General features: G+C 49.1%; 1 protein-coding gene across 4 annotated transcripts in view; it reads right to left on the bottom strand.

Moving 5' to 3' along the window:
• The window catches only part of FARP1 (FERM, ARH/RhoGEF and pleckstrin domain protein 1), a 273217-nt gene that overhangs the window by 31973 nt on the left and 221153 nt on the right, over window positions 1–20091 (bottom strand). For 3 of the 4 annotated variants that reach the window (XM_059377548.1, XM_059377549.1, XM_059377547.1), the window contains exons 14-16: window positions 11796–11983; window positions 10588–10677; window positions 9421–9554 (exon numbers count right to left, since the gene is read on the bottom strand). In XM_059377548.1, the coding sequence (XP_059233531.1) occupies window positions 9421–9554; window positions 10588–10677; window positions 11796–11983 (412 nt within the window). The remainder of the gene's footprint in view (window positions 1–9420; window positions 9555–10587; window positions 10678–11795; window positions 11984–20091) is intronic. The other variant, XM_059377546.1, reaches the window with a different exon arrangement.

The raw sequence follows: 20091 nt of genomic DNA, 5'->3' as shown, positions 1-20091 counted from the left end.
GATGCCACGAACTCTGCATGTGAATGAGACTTTATAAAGGCACTGGCCTTCCTCACTGGCTAGGCCTCCCTCTGCTTTATGAAAGATCAGTCCTTACCCTGGACAAAATCAAGACATTTTCATGCATTCAGCAGGTATTTTGAGCAATTCTTGTGTCCCAGGCCCTGGGTTTGTTGTAGTAACAAGTACTATTTCTTACTCATTTTTCAGCCCAATATTGTCCAATCTTTTTTTGTGATGATGCAAAAATATTTTTTTAAAGATTTTATTGAGACAGAGAGAGAGAGAGAGAGCGCGTGACAGCAGCGGGAGGGGCAGAGGGAGAGGGCGCGGATCTCAAGCGGACTTTATGCTGAGCATGAAACCTGCTGCGGGGTTTGATCCCATGGCTCTGAAGTCATGACCTGAGCCAAAATCAACAATAAGATGCTTGGGATTCCTTGCGGGGTGCTCAGTCATTAAGTGTCTACCTTCGGCTCAGGTCATGATCCCAGGGTCCTGAGATTGAGCCCCACATCGGGCTCCCTGCTCAGCAGGAAGCCTGCTTCTCCCTCAGCTTGCTTCTCTCCCTGCTTGTGCGCTCTCTCTCTGACAAATAAATAAATAAAACATTTTAAAAAAGAAAAAAAAGAATAAGATGCTCAACTGACTGAGCCACTCAGGTGCCCCTAAAATGTGTTTTATATCTTCTATGAAACACAGTAGCCACATGTGGCTAATGAACTCTTGAAACGTGGCCAGTGATACTGAGAAAACGATTTTTAATTTACTGTAAATTTTAAATTTAGATCACTGTACGGGGCGAGCCGCTGTCACACTGGACAACGGACAATGCAGCTTCATAGCCTGCCTTTGTCCTTTTCTTATATTGTCTTCCAATTGCAAACCGTTCAAGTGTTTGAGGAAGATGAGGCACAAAAAGATTTGAAAACTGCCTCTGCTATGCCAGTCATTCTCTCAATCTCTCTCACTCTCAAATAAATAAAATCTTAAAAAAAAAAAAAAATCCACAACAAAAATGGGTGAAGCCATTGGCAAACAAGAAATCATTCATCTGACGAGGCCGTCATCACTCTCAAGTTCCAGGCTAGACAAAGTGGCACAGGAATGACTGGCCGTGTGCCCAGGCATGTGTGTAAGGGACCGAGATGCCGGGTGGGGACGGGTCGGTGATGTAAGGAGCCTAGTTACAGTCTTGGAACCTCGGAGACGGAAGATGCGGAGGACAGAGGCCTCTGCATGGGCTGTGTCACAGGTAGAAAAATCAATGCCATGAGCGGACTTTGCTGGAACAAAGCCTGCCTCAGGATTCCTGACTCATGGGGTTGTAACCCAGACTTCCTGCTCACAACCTGATTCGCCCCTGCTGGGAGCACTGACAGCCCATGAGGCCGTGGGCTACATCACACGAGAATGTTCCACGAAAAGGCACTGCAGCTAATTTTACTCTAAACGAAGGGTAACAGTTTTCATTGTCCCTAGTAAACATCCCGCAGACCTCCACATGGGACTGACCGTGTCTGGAAAGGATTAGGCAACCGTGAATAAAGTTTGTAGGACGGTAATTATTATTCCATGAAATAATTATAGGCGTCATCTGCAGTCAACCTTTACAAGTATTTTGATGTTGGGAAACAATCTAGAAATCAGATCCTTTCCTTATGTCCACGTGACAGTAGACCCTACAGAGGTCTACTCTGGGGGGAACCAAAGCTCGGGAGTCCTGTAAATTGCATGGGCGAGGGGTGCCTGGGGTGGCTCGGTTGTTAAGTGTCTGCCTTCAGCTCGGGTCGTGATCCCAGGGTCCTGGGATCCCTGTCGGGCCGTGTCGGGCTCCCTGCCTGGTGGGAAGCCTGCTTCTCCCTCTCCCACTCCCCCGGCTTGTGTTCCCTCTCTAGCTGTCTCACTCTCTTGTCAAAAAAATTAAAAAAAAATCTTAAACAAAAATTGCATGGGCGAAGCTGGCCTTTCCGCGGGCAGCGACCAGTAGCCTCTGACAGTACAGGGATGAGGCATGGAGAGGCCGACTCTCGCAGGGGAGAGGAGGGTGGGTGTGGAGGGGGACGTCCGTGTACACACACGTACGGAACGTGGCATGTGCTCAGGCCCGGTTCGAACACCTGCATCCAGCCCCCGAGGACAGGATACTGGGGGACACCACTCTGGCTCCAGGGAGAGCGACCTTTCTGAGGAGCGGAGGGAGGAAGGCAGGAAGCCCCGTCACCACCCCGGCAAGACGGTGTCCCTGCCCGCCCTGTTTACAGGGAGCTCAGGTGTGTGGTGAGCTCAGGAACAGGGGCTGTCCAGCCTCTGGACATCCTTTTGAGCATCTCCCAACACAGTCCCAAGTTCACACACCGGACGGAGAAGCGACACGCTGTACCACGCACAGCAGGTGTCCCCCCCGCCATGGGAAGAGTGTGGCGTCTGACCGGCTGGCACGATCGCCCACCTCACCCCTTCTGGGACAGTTACAAAGCTGAGAAGTCTGCTGTCACTTCCCAGGGGTTGAGGATCAAGCCCCGCGGACCACACAGAGCAGTGGGGCAATGCAGGGAAGCAATACTGGGAGACGGAAGAGCCTCCAGGAATGAGGAAGGTGCTGGAAAGGCAGCTGGAAAGGTGGAGACCGCACCGTGCCCTTGGCTGCGTTCTCAATGTGGAAGCACTCAGCATTCGGCTCAAATACGATTTCAGCTTTATTTTAATAAAAATGCTATTTGTCGGAGAGAGAGATAGGGTGAGCATAAGCAGAGAGAAGCAGCAGGCAGAGGGAGAGGGAGAAGCAGACTCCCCGCTGAGCAGGGAGTCCGATGTGGGACTCGATCCTGGGACCCTGGAATCACGACCTAAGCCGAAGGCACACGCCCAGCTGGCAGAGCCACCCAGGCGCCCCACGATCTCGGCTCTAAAGGGACATCCTCCGGGCAGTTTAGCCCCCTGCAGCCGGCTGCGGATGCTCGGGCTCAGGCTCAGATCGAAGGTAACCCAAGCGGCACCCACACCCACTTCCTGTGCTCACCTGCCGCTGCCTGGTTCAAACTGCGTGACTCAGGGATGCGCCAGGGCAGCCCACAGGGTGACAATACGGGCTCCATCCCTCGTGGCCAAGACACTGTTTCGAAGCTTCTACTCCTAGCCTGCACTGGACGACTTAGGATTTTTTTTTTTCTCTTTTTAAAAATCTGGCGGTAAAAGGTACATACATGGGGCACCTGGGTGACTCAGTGGGTTCAAGCCTCTGCTTTTGGCTCAGGTCATGATCCCAGTGTTCTGGGATCGAGCCCCGTATCGGGCTCTCTGCTCAGCAGGGAGCCTGCTTCCTCCTCTCTCTCTCTGTCTGCTTCTCTGCCTACTTGTGATCTCCGTCTGTCAAATAAATAAATAAAATCTTAAAAAAAAAAAAAAAAGGTTCACGCAGGCAGTTTGCCGTCTTCACCATTTCCTAGGTGTACTAGCGGTTTGGTGGCTCTAAGGACGTCCCCCGCGCTGGGCAAGTGCCGTCCACCCCCACGTTTCATCGCGGTCAGCGGGAACTCCGGCTCCGCGGTGAAACGCAGGCGCCTGCTGCCCTCACCCCGGACCTCAGTAACCACCCTCTTATCTTCGTCTCTAGACATCTGATTCCTCCGGGTCTCTCCTAAGTGGCATCATACAGGGTCTGGTCCGGCTGGTGTCTCGCTTAGCCGGTCTTTACGTGTCCCCGGTGCTGCAGCAAGTGTCCGAACATCCTTCCTTTTTAAGGACAATATCCCATTGGACGACGTACCACATTCTGTTTAGCCACACACCTGTCAGCGGGCCCTGGGCTGCTCCTGCAGCTTTTGGCCACTGTGATAATGAGGCTGTGAACGTGGCGGCAGAAGGAGGGGTCTGGGTGCTCTCAAGTCTTTCAAATACCCGCCTAGGAGTGGCCCTGCAGGGTCACGTGGTAATGCTGTATTTAATTTCTTGAAGAATTCCTAGGCTCTTCTTTTAACGATACCCAGCTTCCAAGAGCTGGGATGATGAGTTTTTATTTGTTTTTGTTTGTTGACTGTCCACCGGGACGCCACGGTGAAGATGTGCCACTCTGGAGGAAGGTATTGCTCTAAACCATTCTCTGACCCTCCCCTGGTCACCCCCACTCCGTTTCTGCCACTGGAGCGTCCTCGTGAGACAACACGGCTCCACGTGTGGATCACTGTCTGCAGGAGGGTCCCCACCCGACAGAGAGGCTTCCTTTCTGCTCTGAATGGACCCCCTCCTTGTCTCTCGACTCCCTAGGGTCCAAGCCTGCTCCTGCCCTTACTGCAACGCACTTGGTGCGCCCGGCCACTCTCCAGACACGCTCTCCTCTGGGACCCCCCAATCTCTGGTGGCTTCTTTATGTTCCTTCACTGGCTCTGGCTCAGCCATAAGCGGCACATTTATGGAAGGCTGCCAGAGACGGGCTGTTTATTACAGTCCTGTCCCTGGCTCTCCTCTGTCTCACCATTCTTCCTTACAAGATGGAATTCTTCTTGTGGATAATTTCCCGATCCAGACCTGCACCCGATTTCCTTCCCAAGCCCGAGACCTGCGTTCCCAACTGCTGGTAGGACTTCACTGTTGACCCGTCAGAACTGCTGTGCCCCAAAGCTAACTCACCTTCCTTTCTTCTTTCCATTTCTTAAATTCATGAGCATCCTCCCAGGGAGCCAGGATCCCTCCCAGGGGGCCTCTCCCTTCCTTTCACCTTTGGTCCCACAAGGCCCACTTGCCTGCTCTGTGACATCTCAATCTCTGGTCTCTCCACCCTCCTAGCTAGACTCCTGCACGCCTTCCAAGGGAATCTACTCCAAGTTTCTCCTAATACACGCAGCTGATCCCTCTGGAGAACCACGTGCACCCACAGCCTATCCCAAGTGCCCCCCTGCAGGACTGTCCCCCAGACCCCAGCTCCCCGGGTCTTCATCCATCTCTGGGGATCAAGTTGGCCGATGTGTGCTAGGTGCCTGCGAGGCATTTCTGGGCTCGAATTTGGGAAACTCTGCTCTGAAAGCCAAAGGTTGTGAGTGGCCGTCTCTGAACGCTTTTGAACAGCCGAGTAGAACATTCTGACTTTGAAAAAAGAAAAGCATTCTGGATGTTTTCACAAGTCACCAAACTGGTTTCCTTGTTTCTGGAGACACAGAGTAGCCTAGGCTTTGGCCAGGATTCCTCCCCTCGGGGGCATCACGTCAGGAGAACGTAGCATTTAGATACGGTGTGTTTACAGAGCAAGGGGGTTCAGCCTCCTTGTGCTGGAAAGTGTCCTGGTAATTCATCTGCCCTGAGGCCTCCCATGGCTGATGGAACCTTAGGGACAAGCTAACACAGAACTGCGCAGGAAAAGCCTGGTGGCTGTCAGTGCACTACCAAATTTGGGGGAATTTTAGGTGCGCGGTAAACTTGGGATCTTTTTTCCCCATTACAACAGTCATTTAAAACAATATCACTGGGGGGCGTCTGGGGGGCTCCGTCTGTTAAGTGACTGCCTTTGGGTCAGGTCATGATCTCAGGGTCCTGGGATGGAGCCCCACATCGGGCTCCCTACTCTCTGCCCCTCACTCTACTTGTGCTCTCTGTCTCTGTTAAATAAATAAATAAATAAATAAATAAATAAATAAATAAAATCTTAACGTAAAATAGCGTCATTGAATAAAGTCTGGAGTTTGGCTGATGGTAACTCAGCTATGGGAGTTACTGAGCTCGGGCAGACGGAAGCAGCTGACGTCGACGGAAAGGCAGGCATGAAGGGTAACCCAGAAAACTCTTTTGTGGCAACTTCTCTCGAAATCTAAAACTATTTCAAAATAAAGTTAATGTAAAAAAATGATCAGCTCCCCCTCCCGGTCCCCGTGCATGGGGTAGAACTCGAAGCCCTTCCCACGTACCCTCTCCTTTAGTCTGAGGGATGGCCCTGCGAGCCGGAGACCACACTGCACACCTGACAGCCGAGGCCTGGGGCTCCGCAACGGCCGCAGGCAGCTGGACGGAGACAGCTGGTGGTGTTCCCGTGAGTGTGGACCCAAGTCAGGACACAGCCGTCCCCATCTATACCAGCCAGCCCGGGGGTTCCCGTGCATGCATATACATCTCCGCCTGCTTCTCCGTGGACTGTCGGTCAGGACCGCAGTGTGAGCTCCTTCCTTAATAAACCTCCCCGCGTTCCGCTTTTCTTAAATACATTCATTCCCGGGCTGCCTCTGCTGTGTAGGCACCAAGGGCCCAGAGGTCGTTCGAGGCAGAACATGCCAACGATGCCTGGGCGCCCACAAGGGACATGGCCCACTCACCTATGAGGGGGCCTGGCCCTCCCCCTCTTCCAAGCCTGCCTCCTGCCCCCAAGACCGAGAGCCCCCCGCGGGCAGAGACTCACACTCGGACACCAGGCTCGCTCGTCCCCTCGCGCACCTGTGTGTGCACACGTTCCCAGGAGCCATAACCAAACCGCAAAGCAAAGAATCGGAGAATCCTAGTTTGTCAGAGGAACTCCCTACCAGTGGCTCCAGAAAAGGAATTTCTCAGTCCCCTCAAGCAGTGCTTTAGAAACACACGTTTCTGGGACTCCTTCCAATGCTCTGATTCAGCAGAGCTGCACCAGGACGGGGGGATCTATTTTTTTGAAACTCACCCCCCACCCCGGCCCCCAAGGTGACCTTGAGGCACTGGCCGGGTTTGGGGTTTCTCCTAATAGATAAATACCTTCTAAAAACAGTCGGCCTGCGCTCAAGAAACCCCGGGCTGGGGGAGCTCACTGCCTCATAAGGCAGCCTCTCACGACTAAGCGTCAGCGTTAGGAAATCCTTCTCTATATTTAGACACGACATGCCTCTTTGGAAACGTCCTGTTTGAATTTCCTGCTCTGGTACAGTGAAGATGATGCTCACTCCATTTTCCATGTGACCAGCTGAAAGAGAGCCAACGTGCATTCTACAATCTTCTCTCTTTTAGGACAAATGCCCATGGTTCCAACACTTTTTCTTTTTTAATGAAATGCATTCTCTTATTATCAAATGTAAAACTCAAAATGTCAAAGGTGAAACTCAGAATTGGGCCCAGTGTGCTGAAGGAGCCCTGAGCCTTGAAGGTTTCGTTTTTCATTCTCTGGCCTTCTTTATGTCTAGGACACTCAGGACAAGGGTTCCTGCCCTTGGTGACATACTGGGATCACCTGTGAAGCTTCAGGAACCGCTGGGGCTCAGGTCCTACCTCTCGGAGATTCCAACATAACTGGTCTGGGGTTCTGGCTGGGGATGGAGATTTTTGTTAAAGTTTCTAGGTGACTGGAAGGAGTAGCCAATGTTGCGAGCTAGAGATGGACACCGGGTCCTCTCCGTGTTATTCTATCTTCTCACATTCATTCACGCAGACTTTCTGCCCGGAACCCCCCGCCAAGCAGGTCTTCCTCAGCACGCCCTTGAGGAAATGATTAGCTGAACTCAACAGCAGACTTTTCCACGGATTCCTGAGAAACGTCACCAGTCTGGTTTGGGTCCACAGTGGCAAGGACATACTGTGCCCTTGAGCGGCGTATTGACGATCTGTTCTCTCTCTAGCTTTGAGTCTTTTGTATGTAAAACATGAATAACATTACAGATCTTTGAAAGAAACGCCACTGGAAATCCTCTGGGAAACATGGGATAGCAGCCGCTTTTTAAGAATTGGCTCTTCTTTCACAGTTAAGGGCTGGATACTAAAAACTGAAGGTCAAAGATAAATCCAAGAGCATGCCACTTATTCCTAACTTCTCTGTGGTGGCAGGAACTAGCGGAGGCCACGATGCTGGGCTGCCAGGGTCCCACCGGTGGCATTTCCTGTGTGTGACCTCCCCAACATTACCAAGGTCATCTGTCATCATTTAGGTGGATGGAAGTTGCCAGGTGCTCAAGATGGTCTGAGCCTCTGGGACGACTTAAGACTGTTCAACACACATCTCACTGGCCACACAACTAACTGTGGCTTGGTTTCTCCAGAGCTCTAAGTTCTTCGACTCCCCTGTGAAAGCATCGTCGAGCTCTGTAGGAATGATGAGGTAATGTGCTAGGGCAGAACGCAACCAAAAGCTTCCAAGGAAACTTTGGGAGGTAAAATCAGAAGTTAGAGCCTGTAGAAGCTTTTTTTCATTTTGACAAGTGGCCTTTCTCTTACATTCACACCACCAACCTAGAGTAAACCTCTCCAGTGGGGTTCCTAATCTTGCCCCATTTTCAGTGAGGCCGTCACTCAGTCCTGGCTGTGCTCCCCTCCCTGGGGCCATCTTGGTCAAGCCTCCGGCCTCCTCCTATTGTAGGGCGAGATCTGTGTGTGCGTTGTCTTCAAGTACACTCACAGCCCGACTCCCAAGCATGTTCCCTTCACGACACAGGAAAGCAGCCCCTCAGACCTGGTCAGCTGCCACTTGAATCCCATCATCTGGGATCACCTGGGGTGAGACCACCTCAGCCACTGCTCCTTCACACTCCCGGTCACTAAACGCCCTAAGAACACTTTAAAGCAAATTGTCCCCTACAGTGAGGAAACAGTATACAACGGCGCCACCTCTGCCAAAAACACAGAAGCCTCTTGCTATTTCTCTCTGGAATTTGTAAATGCATGTTTGGTAGACAGTCAACTCCCCGAGTGTCTACACAGAACAGGCTTAAAAAACAAGAACCACAAAAAGCACACCTGAAGAATTTTCTGTAAAGGTTCCATCTTAGGGAAGGGGACACTGGACTTTGCCTCCTCCGGGACACGGAGTGCTTCCTGACTTCCAGCACCACACTCTTCTTCCTCCCAGATTACTGTTTTCTTCGGTATTAAACGGACAGACTTAATGTGACTCTGAACCAATCTGCCCATCGACATTTAGATCATTTGCAATCTTTTAATGCTAATATGGCTATCTCTTGTCATGTCATCTCCCATTATAAATGCATCCTTAAGATGAACTCCTAGAGTAGGATATAACGTGCAAGTGGGCGGTACATGGGGCCCTATGTTTTGCTAAGCACTTAACACCATGTCATATAAATCTGAAAACCGTGTGAGACATACAGATGCTTCACAAAGGACTCTAAGGCCAGCGCAGGGAACTACCGCCAACACCTGCAAAGTCCCCCCTCCCCCACATGCCTCTACTCCTTAAAGCCCACATTGGTTTTCCAGAAGGAACTACCATCTTTATGTTGTAAGTTTCACTTACTCATGAGAAAACCCGTGTTCCAAAGAATTGTAAGCCAAAGGGAACAAAAACCCAGGATGACATCTGAATGCACACAGAATTGAACTGAAAACCATCTTGAGGTTGGCTCACCTTAAGCCAGGTTCTTGCTTTTCTCTTTGGGCATGACAGCTGCGCACAAGGAATGACAGGAAGACAGGAGGGAGCCAGGAGAGGGGACGCGTGTCATGGTTAAAAGTAATTGTGCTCACCACAGGGCTAGTCGCTGTTCGGTTTCCTTGAGAAAACTTGTATGAAATTTGTGCAAAGGTTCAAAATTCGAGAAAATGAGACTTTTCAAGGCTTCGGGCATGGCGTCCTCTTTGCTCACCGCGCTCTGAAACCACTAGAACAAAGAGGACACACGCGGACACGTGAATGGCGGCCCGGAGGACACAAGGCTTTCTCGCTAAATCTGGGGGCACCCGGGAGCATGAGGGGCTCCTGGGCCTGACTGCTTTCCCCGTTTTCCATCAGACGGGGTGAGAAGCCCCTAGCTCATTCTCAGGGCCGCCCACAACTTGTTACCGATGGATTGTTGAGGTCAAGAGAAATCTCTGAAGTGGGCAGCTACTTCCAATCAGGACTGGCATTTTGGCCAACTCACTGGGTCCCCACTCATTTAGACCACGGCACCCCCTCTGCTTCGATCCTGTAGGAACATCGATCGCTGTGCCTTTGTGAAGACGAAGACGCTGAGCCCCAAGAAGGCAGGACAAGGGAGAGAAGCCACTACCTTCACACAGGTAGGTACTCTATCCCCTCCCCGAGGCCCAGCACCTGTTCGAGCACCTGCTTGGGCGAACCCCTCCCCCGCCCAGGCCATTCACACCCTAAAGGCACAGAAGCCCAGCGATTCCCACTGGCCTCCACTGGCTAGTTTTTTCCCAGAACCCAGGGATCCTAGATACCTGCAGTGCTTTGAATTTCTTTCCTAGACTCAATAGGACTGATTAAAATAACAAAAGGCGGGCTTCAGGCAGATTTGCTGACTTGGCTCCATTTCTTACCAAGGGCTAAAACCAGGCTTCTGTTCACCTCTGGGGTCTCCCTCAAGCAGAAGGAGCTGCATGTGATGCCCGGCAGAACACTGCTCTGCCCTGGGTGCCAGGCAGGCAGACAAAGGTTTCGTTTTAATTATCTCCATGTTAGGAACTTCCTTCCTTTGCACTTGAAAATCCCAAATGTAAAATTTTTTAATAGAGCATGTTCCAAATTAAATATACTATTACCGTCTAATTTCTATAACCCAGAACCAAATCCTTTTAATTGAATTCAGAGAGCCCAACATTTAATGAGATCCAGCAACTCTCTGAAAGCTACATGGGTGTTGAGATACATTACGCAACTGAATGCTCTAAGGGAAATGCGACACATACCGAGGTGATGACCTCAAGGTCCTTCAGGTACGTCCTTTCGGTGGTGGATACCTCCTTAGCAATGAAGTATGCCTTGTCCGTTGGGAATCTCTGCAAAACCCACAGGAGAGACAAGACGTCATAATAATCTTTGAGCACAAGCCTCTAAGAATGTCCTGATTAAAGCGACACATGGTTCATTTTCCATCTTCTGTTCACGGCTCAAGAAACTCTTACTGGTTTGCCTTTCTGTGTGAGGAGCTAGGAGAACAGAATGGATTCCCATGATGGGGATAAAGCCTGGGAACGTTTCCTTCCGCATGAATCTTACCCGCAGTCAAAGGCCTCCAATGAGTACGTTAGTCACCGTGAAGGACTATTCATTCAAGATGGGGCATTGGAGGCTCTAACCAATTAGTAAAATATCAGAGCAATGCCGTCTTCCAGGAAAAGAAAGAGAAGCCGCAGCGGCCTTTGTGGGGAGCAGGGTCTGGTGGTGTCGGTGTATGGGAAATGGGAGCTTGAGTGTCCGTGGAAATACACAGTGGCTGAGCTACGGGGACGACGAGAAAACAGCTGGCGACACCACCATGACTTGGTTCCCTGGAGTCCTTCACTAAGGTGAGCAAGCACCTGTCTACAGTGAGTTGGCCATGGGCAATCCTGGCTGCTAGCCATCTTGCCTGTTTCCACGAGAGTATGCCTGATTCCACCTCCGGGGATACACACGAGAGCACTGGCATCGGAGACTTGGGACCCCTGGATGCCCATGTTTCTGGCAGCAGCAGGGAGACAGCCAAAAGGAGCGAGTGACCCACCTGTCCCGACAGACAGGTGCATAAGCACACTGTGCTCTACCCACACAATGGGATAGGACTCAACTTTAAAAGGGAAACTCTGTCCCACGCTACACTGTGGATGACCCTCGAGGACGTTGTGCCACGTGGAAGAAACGTCAGACACAGAAGGACAGAGAAGCGGTCGAATCCACAAAGACAAAAAGCAGGATGGTGACTGCTGGGGGCTGGGAGAAGGAAATGGATGGAGATTTCCTGGTGAGTGGGGACAGGCTCGGTCTAGAACGATGACAAAGTTCTGGGGATGGACAGTTACACAACACTGTGAAGGTACTTCATGCTACCAGCAGTTAACATGGCAAGTGTTACGTATACTAGTGCAGTTTAAAAAAAAAAAAATAGAGCAACGCGTGTGCACGCGGGTCCCCACACCTTTCTCCGGCCTTCCTCCTCGTCGTCGGTGCGCGGGCACGCCTGGTCATTCAGCAGCGGGCTGACCAAGGGGGAGGCCTGCTTGGTGTCGGGGCTCAGGTTGGGAGACAAGATCACGCTGGCGGGCACAGCTCCTCCCTGGGAGTTGATGGACAGCTCTGAAAGGTGAGGGCTACCAGTCAGGGAGCCTATTTGGGGATGAGAAGTATTAGAGAAAAAAATAAAAAAGTAATTCTTTCTGGGACCGGATCGCTACTGTCCATTTTCCCCCAAATCAAATCTTTAGAACCTTGACTACCATTCTGCACATCGAATGCGCTTCACGATTTTCTAGTTTTTCTCTGAGTTGCGGCTGCCTTCCGACTAAAAATACCGTAGTATGAATGAGTCAGCGGAGCCAGAGTTCTGTGATTAATAAGGCGGAGAACTCTGCTCGGGGAATGGGTAGAAGCATAGTGGATCCCCAAACGGGATCTTCAGCTCCTTACTACTGCCTGAGCGGCTACGAATTATTCCAGAAAGACAGTGTCTCTACCACCAGGAGACATGAGAAAGGACTAGCAAAATAGAGCTATTCTAAAAGGAAACTAAATAGCTGATGTGCCGGGACAGACTACGCCTTGGAAACAACGGGCCGCAGCAAAGCCAAGGATGAGCAGCTAACTCCCCTTCTACCAAGAACAGAAGCAAGCTTATTATACCTGGTGATGGCACTCCGGGTCTCTCTCACTGTTTGGGACAGAAACACTAGCACCACATGCAAAGCTGGAGGTCATTACATTATCACAATTCCCCTTGATGAGTCAAAAAGTGACAGGTCATTAATGATTCCTCTGCAAAGGATACATTAAATAATAGGAAAATGTATCATTACCCATTAAACGTCAGCCAAAGGAGAGGGTGTGCACGTGCAACGTTTCGCCAACAGAATTTTGTGAGTCTCCAAACCTCAACCCATGGAAGCCAACCGGGACGTTTCGGAAAAACACTCTACCTGCGTGTTTCCACCGAACACATTTGTTAATTCTAACACAGGTTTGCTAGGGCTAGCGCGAGGGTCGACGAAGTTCAAGGAGCCTGCAGTGCCCTCTGTTACCATTCTAAGGAAAGACGATGTAAAACGCTTTCTTGTTTCCCAAAATGCGGTTTCAGCTCAAGGCTATTCCGCACACTGACAAGGATCTCGGCGAGAAGGTGAAGTGCCGTTTTCTGGGCATACCCCGATTTTCTTGAAAGCTACCCTCTCCCTCTGGATTCATCCATATCCACTTTGAAATTACAAGATGGGATGGCCTAGAATGGGTAGTGAACTTGATATCACAGGAGGAATGAACCAACCATGGAAAACCACCAGCCCCCGCCCCGTCCCAGCTGGACCGGCTAGGGGTGTTGCCAACACATGCAGGGAAAGCCAGCACACCCAGAACAGCAGCAAAAAAGCAGATGTCCCGCTACAGGACTATGGGTCAGTGCGACAGTCCCCGAAGAACGAGACTTGAAGATGTGAGCAAGATTAAAGAAGTTTGCGTTTTAAAAATCCCTCCATGGAAATCCTGGCATTTTTAATACGCAGCACTGTTAGACAAAGACCCGTGCACCCCACACTCCACCAGACCCAGCGAAACCCGGAGAAAAAGGCCAGAAATTGCTTCACAAATGTCAATTTTATTGACACTAGTGCACAACCGAATACAATGATTTCGAAAGTACTGGAACTTGTCAAATAGAAATAGTGACAACAATTAGAACCGCAAATGTTTCAAGGGTCTACGCTATTCCCTTTAAGAAAAAAAAAAAAAGTCACAAAAAGGAAACGTGTCATCACTACAAATAGGAAATAGGAAAGAGAAATTCTGGCAGTCTGGCGATCCAAACATTTCATGCATTTGTGAGTCATTGTATCCGAGCAGCTTTTTTATCTGTCCACCATGATCCGGCAAAATGGGGGCGGGGCTTACCTTCAGCTCTCACACTGTGGTGAGGTCAGGTGAGGCAGTTCTAAGTGAGAGCATGCGGGGCCTCGGTTTTGCAGGGATGTGCAGCAGAAAAAGCACTCACGTCATCAGTGAGAGTTGGAGCCAAGAATAAAAAGCAGTTAGAGAAGGCTGGCTTGGAGGAGGAGAGGGGGTGGGGGTGGGTTTTGGGACAGTACCAATCAGGCCCTGGACAGCATCCAGCAGCAGACAAAAACCACCTGCCCCACTGGGAGGGAGAAAATGCGGGAGGTGGGGGGGCCCATCAAGCACAGGCACTTCTACCCTCCAAAGGTCAGAAGCTATTGCCCTGGTGAAGTCCCCCTGGGGACACTTCTAATTTAGTAGACTGAAAGGTTGAGAAGACAGACCAGGGTTCCAGGAGATGTCTGTCCCGCCGAGAGGGCAGGGCACATTTCAAAGAGAACAGCCATCTAGAAGCATCTACACTGGACCACGTCAGAGACGGGATTCAGAAAACAGGATAATGGCAGTGAACTTCATAACCCGTATTCCTAGGTTGAGGAAAGGACAGCCCCGGGTCAGCCACAGGTTGCTGGGGGACATGCACTCACTCACGTAGCCCAAAGATGTGGGTGACCGGCACCTTTACACGGGCAACACAAGGACTGTTGCCCACTTCCGTTTCCGGAGCGGCTCCTCCCGCTAGCTTTGTGTCTACTCCTGGGGCCCCAGACAGGAAGGTTGATGGGTGTATTTAACAGCAGGACCAATAAATCAATAAATACCAAGCAGCCCGGTCTAGAAATCTGTCCACAAGTCCAAAGAAGGGGACAGTCCAAACTCTGAAGTTCAAGTTTGCTCGTTTCAACTGCCTCCACGGAGAGCAGCCGTCTTCTCCCCTTGCAAGCGAAATTACTCGAGACTTTTGGAAAATTTATAGGTGACGTGGTCCAAACCCAACTATGCAGCTCACTGACCATTCAGCAATCCGTCAGACATGCTGATGAGGGCAACCGGGAGAATCCGGCAGCTTGATGAGAAATTAAAACGCTCTTTGGACTGAGCGTATGCAAAGTGGTGTCCACGTAGGGTCCACCCCTGGGCAGGTGGGAAGAGCTGGGTCTTTAAGTCAGAGTCTACGCTACAGTTACTTGAACTACAGGTCTATGTAACCAATTTTCACTGAAGTAGTCCATTCCACAAACAAACAGGGCTGCTCTGTATGAGAAAACCAGCCCCCTTACCTACCTAGCTTATCAAGCCTGTTCAAATCATGAAGCTGGTTACCTACTTTGAAGGCACAGCCCCAGGTGACGAGAAGAGGAAACTGTGACTGATGTTCCCAGCTACTCAGTGAACTCATTAATGCCTGGGTACTTTTTTTAATTGTTTGTTTGGTTTTTTTCCCCCTCCATGACAAACTGACACAAGTAATTTCTTTCAGGGATGGGCTCTAGGTAAATAATTTGGGGGAATCTTTTGAGAAAGCACCTGGATATTAAGGCAACAGGTGGAAAGAAGCTTCAAGACATTAGAAAAAGATCAGTTATACTCCAAAAATCCAGAAGCTTCTGATTCTTCTAAAAACTAATTTTCCCATTTCCAGAAACTGCCCTGCATTTTGTTTCCAGTTATAACTCTCCAACCCTCCACCTCTTCCAAATGATTTCATGACCCCAACACGGTGCCCCCCTCCTTCCCTGCTATTAACCCGTATCAAGTGGGCTGAGTTTATACTACCCCCATGGACTGGAAATGCCATCACCAATACTGCTGTCAAGAGAGGCATTTCTCGGAACAGCTTTTAAAAATCCTTTTAAATGTACACATTCTCGTGGCACAAACAATTATGGAACTCCAAATTAGCATGGCTATATTTAGGGATTCAATTTTTCACCTAGCTGAGAAACTGACATAGCTTCTCTATCTTTTTAATGTAAAATACATTCATCCTTATTCGTTCCTGGCTTTTCTGGGGAAGCTCTGCAGTATCACCCCAACTAAAGTATCTCTGGACCAGCCCCTTTTCAGAGGTACATCAACAGTGGGAACATGGTTTATGACCATGGAGCCAAACTCAATGCTCATCTCCCACTTTTTGGGATTGGGCACAGCTGCATAGTAACCTCCTCTGATTGTATTAAGGCTTAAGAAGAGACTCACACATGTCTGGAAAAAGAGAATTTCCACTCTATTTTCCAAGTCATAGAAAATGGCATTTGGAAAACTTAGTTGTACTTATCCTCTATTTTAAATTGGCCATCTTAGTTTTAATTAGCTAAGTTGTTTTTCCTCTTAAGTGTTTAGAAAACCTGGTAATCATTTTAAAAATAGTAACCCAGAGCAGGTCTGATAGATACTCGAATATTTGAGAATACTGATTGCTTTCTCAATTCCTCTTTTCAAAATTTTAGTAAGTACAATTAGAACAGGATGCTGATTATTCAGCGTTCCCCCCAAAGTTACCTGGGCAAGCCTCTAGATTCCACTCAACTATCATGATTTGTCTCCTGGCATTTGGTTCTAAAACAAGAGATTTTATCTCTACATACCCAGAATATGTTCCAAAGGCACATGTAGGAAATTCATTACAGATGTAGGTTTTCATGGATCTTTGAAAAGGCTCTTTTTAAATCCATCATCTCCTTCTAAAAAAAGAATACGTATGAACTCTTTCTGGAGAGCACCTGTATTTGAATTGTTATCAAAAAAGGTCAGTATTGGGCTGAAAAAGGGTAATATCCCAAATGGACAGGGCTCACTCGTGTGATAACTCAGCTGGGTGTCCACTCCAATGGAATATGTGAAAAAAGCTGACAATGCTTTGTTAAAATTGTAAGGTGTAAAAAAAAAAAAAAATTATAAGGTGTCACGAGAAAAACTAGTTCACAGAATTAGCAATCCTGGTTGTGCTGTCCTTTTCTTGATAATGGAGGGTGTTGAGGGTAATGCGTGTATGTGCCTCTTATTCTCAGACCAAGGTCCTTTAAACAAAGTTTCATAAGCAGCTAAGAATCAGCTTCAATGTTCATCACCCAGCAACTCAGAAAAGCAACCACAGTGCAACGTGCAGAGAAACAGAGACATGCCTAGGAATGGAGCAATGACAGAGAATGTTCTAGTGTGCTCTCACTTACGGAGAAAAGAGAAAGGAGAATTTCTCTTTGTTCACACATGGTGGTGGTGGTGGTGGCAGCAGTGTTGGGAGCAGTGTTTGGGTTGGGGAACACGGTGTTTCATACCAATGAAAAATACCATCTTGTACTTAGGACAAAGCTTTAGCCGTCAGTGGGAAAGAGCAGTTACAATGGACAGTTTTTACAGCAAGATACCTGTTAGGACAAGTAAAAGCCTCTTGAGTCTGGATTAACAAGAGATATTATCGTGCATACACGGTTACAGGAGTTTGGCCTTCCATGCTCCGAGAATCCCCAAGCTCATGGTTAACCGCAGAAGCCAGCACCCTTCCCGGTGATATAAATCCATGCTTTACAGGGATGCTGCTTTCCTAGACCGTGGAGAGGGGGAGGAAACCAGACAGTATCTGTGACAGCCTACATTCTGGGGATGCATCAGAATTACTAATAGTTTACTTATTATCCATGAGGAGCCAATGGGGCTGAGCTGGGCGGGGTCTCCTCTATGTTCCCATCAGCCCCCGCACCCGCCAAGACAAGCGCCCAACTAAATTCCCTTATAGACATCAACTATGGAGAGTGTTCTACCCTCATCTGATTGGCTGGTCCGTATCAAAACAGGAAGCCAGCCCTTTGGTTAGATGTCTGAGCTCCCCTGTGCAGGCTGTGGCCACAGATACGCTCTGCTTCCGTGAGACCTCTCCCCCAACTACAGTGATCCTGCTCGCTTCCAAAGATGACCACCCCCCCCCCCCACCGCTGCCAGTGTACACACAGTACAAAGTGCAGGCTCCTTAGAAGACGAAATCAGGCAACTGAAGTCTTCCCTTTGCCTTCTAGACCCCACCCTCAGTGATAGGGGGTAGGACTCCGGCATGTCTCCGTGTTAAAGCTTGCTGTTTAGAGAACAGGATCACTGTAATTCTAGAGGAAACAGGTATTCCAAGTACAAATTGGTATTCAGCAGTGTAAAAAAAAAAAACAAACATCAGACAGTGCTCAACAATGCAGGAAACAGGGTACACCATGCTCTGAGGATAAAGACAGAACACTGGGGCGGGGTGGGGGGCTTTTCCCCTCCTAGATAGGTACATGCTGACAGACAGTGCATACAATGGAACAACAGAAAATGTTTCCCCAAATTTATTAAACAAATGACAAAAATGAGAATGAAGTCCCCAGCCTTTTCTATTGTAAAATTTGGCATATTAGACATTTTTAATAAAATATTTTATCTCTAGTATTAAATATACACACAGAAAGGACAGAAGGGAACTGGATTAATCATATAGGCCAAGCTTGTGAGACTGGGTTAGTCAGGTGTTCACAGCAACTTTCCACGTAGAAGGGGGTGGTGAGCATGAGGGACTGGACCTCGGGCCTTGAGGTGCGTGTGGGGAGAGCAGCAGGCGTGTGGTCTGCACTAAAGAAGGCCTGTCTTCGGTCGTTCTGTACATCGCTGCAGGCAGAGTGACAAATTCCCTACTTCCCACAAAGGAACTTAGAGGCCCAGGGGGAAAAGGAGCTGTTAGCCTAGTTTCATGAGCCAGAAAGTTCATCCGTGGGTAATGACACACCAGTCACACGACTATGGGCTCCAAAAGGAACCTTCTCCTGTTTCCTATTTGAGAGCCAGTAAACAGCCCAAACTTGTAAGAGAGCAGTAAACTGCCTGTAGACTCCCGGGCCCATCACCGCCTCCATCTCTTACTTGAAAGTAGAATGAGTCCATCCCTGTCTGATGCTTTTTACTAAGTGAGCACGCATGCGCACACACGCAGTACTCGCTCGTGCCCCCGGCTTGGGCTGCGTTTGGCAACGACCTGCCGTCACCCTTCAATATTCTGCAACTGCTGCCCCGAAAGCCCCGCGGATCTTCCGGTGCCCTTCCCGTGATGGCCTCTGGGACACCAGCCTTGCAGTTCACCTAAAACTTGCTCTCAGCTACACATGTGGATCGGATGTCCCGTGTCAACAGCTGACTTTTAATCCTCCCTGCTTTCAGATATGAAGCCACTCCAAGACATTCCAGAGTAACCTGATCTAGAACCCATGCAAAGACCCAGAGGAGGTGCCTTCCCCTGGGAACAACACCGGAGGCTGAAGAGATGCCCATGTCTCCAGGCGAAGCTAAGGTCAGCCTACACCGACATGATTCTGGACAAATCAGTCAATTCAGTTCTGAAAGATTTTCTCACTTCTTCCCCAGGTCCCTCCAGGGAATGCTGAATTGCCTTCATTGGAAGAGAAGAAACGTTCCTTGTGCTAGAAGTGTCATTTACATTTCTTGGAATGATGTACTGTTTCCTCCCTTTTTTTTTTTTTGGACAAAACAAGACTCCACCCACCTCCTCCCAAACATATAAAATGGCATACAAATGAGCATCTGCAACTCCTGTTTGTAGCAGAATTACTTGGAAATCTCTAGGTTATTTGAGGAAACAGTAAGTAGTCCTTTTCAATGATGGCTCTAAGCAAGAGGCAACCAGGTCCTGACAACATAATGCCAAATCGTGGAGTTGGGTTTGTTTGTTTGTTTGTTTGTTTGTTTTTTTAAATAAGAAGAGAACAGCTTCTTATTAAAGTGGCATGCTTATTTTGATCTAAAAGTCAGTGGCTTCCTTTTAAAAACCAGCGAGTGGTATTAGAGGTATGCACGAGCGTACACCAGGGAGCCCATTCTCCTGCACTATTTCACTCAACTTGACTGAAACAGACGGAATGAAACTAACAAAGAAAAAGCAGCAGCGCCAGTAAATCGTCTCAGTCACCAGAGCCTCGTTTGTTCATCACTTACTGCTCTCGGAGTTCATAACGAGCACTTCTGCTCCCATGTGCTCTCACGGAGGTGGCGAACGTGGCTGAGTGTGAAACTCATCAGACAGCCACCAGTGGTGGATTATTCTGCAACAGTCCCTCCTTTCAGGTTCAACAGAGACTTACTCCCTATGGCAGCAATGGCAGAGAAAGATTCCGCTGCAGCTTGATTTATAAAATCTGCAGCAACAGACTCATCCCATGAAACCAGAGGAAGGCCCACCAGCTTTAGAGTGACTCCGCGCCTATCAGAGAAGGAAGGCTTATGGCCTCCGAGAGAGAGAAGATCCAGAAAACAGAGCCTTTCTTAGGAATGCAATTCTGAGGTCTCTTTAAATGCTTGCCGAGATGAAGAGTGATTAAAACAAAATCAATTCAAAATAAGCCCAGTGATGAAAAGGGCCC

Source organism: Mustela nigripes, chromosome 15, assembly GCF_022355385.1.
Source record: "Mustela nigripes isolate SB6536 chromosome 15, MUSNIG.SB6536, whole genome shotgun sequence".
Classification (NCBI taxonomy): Eukaryota; Metazoa; Chordata; class Mammalia; order Carnivora; family Mustelidae; genus Mustela; species Mustela nigripes.
Note: the sequence above shows the minus strand (reverse complement) of the source record. Positions and strands in the feature narration are given on the sequence as shown.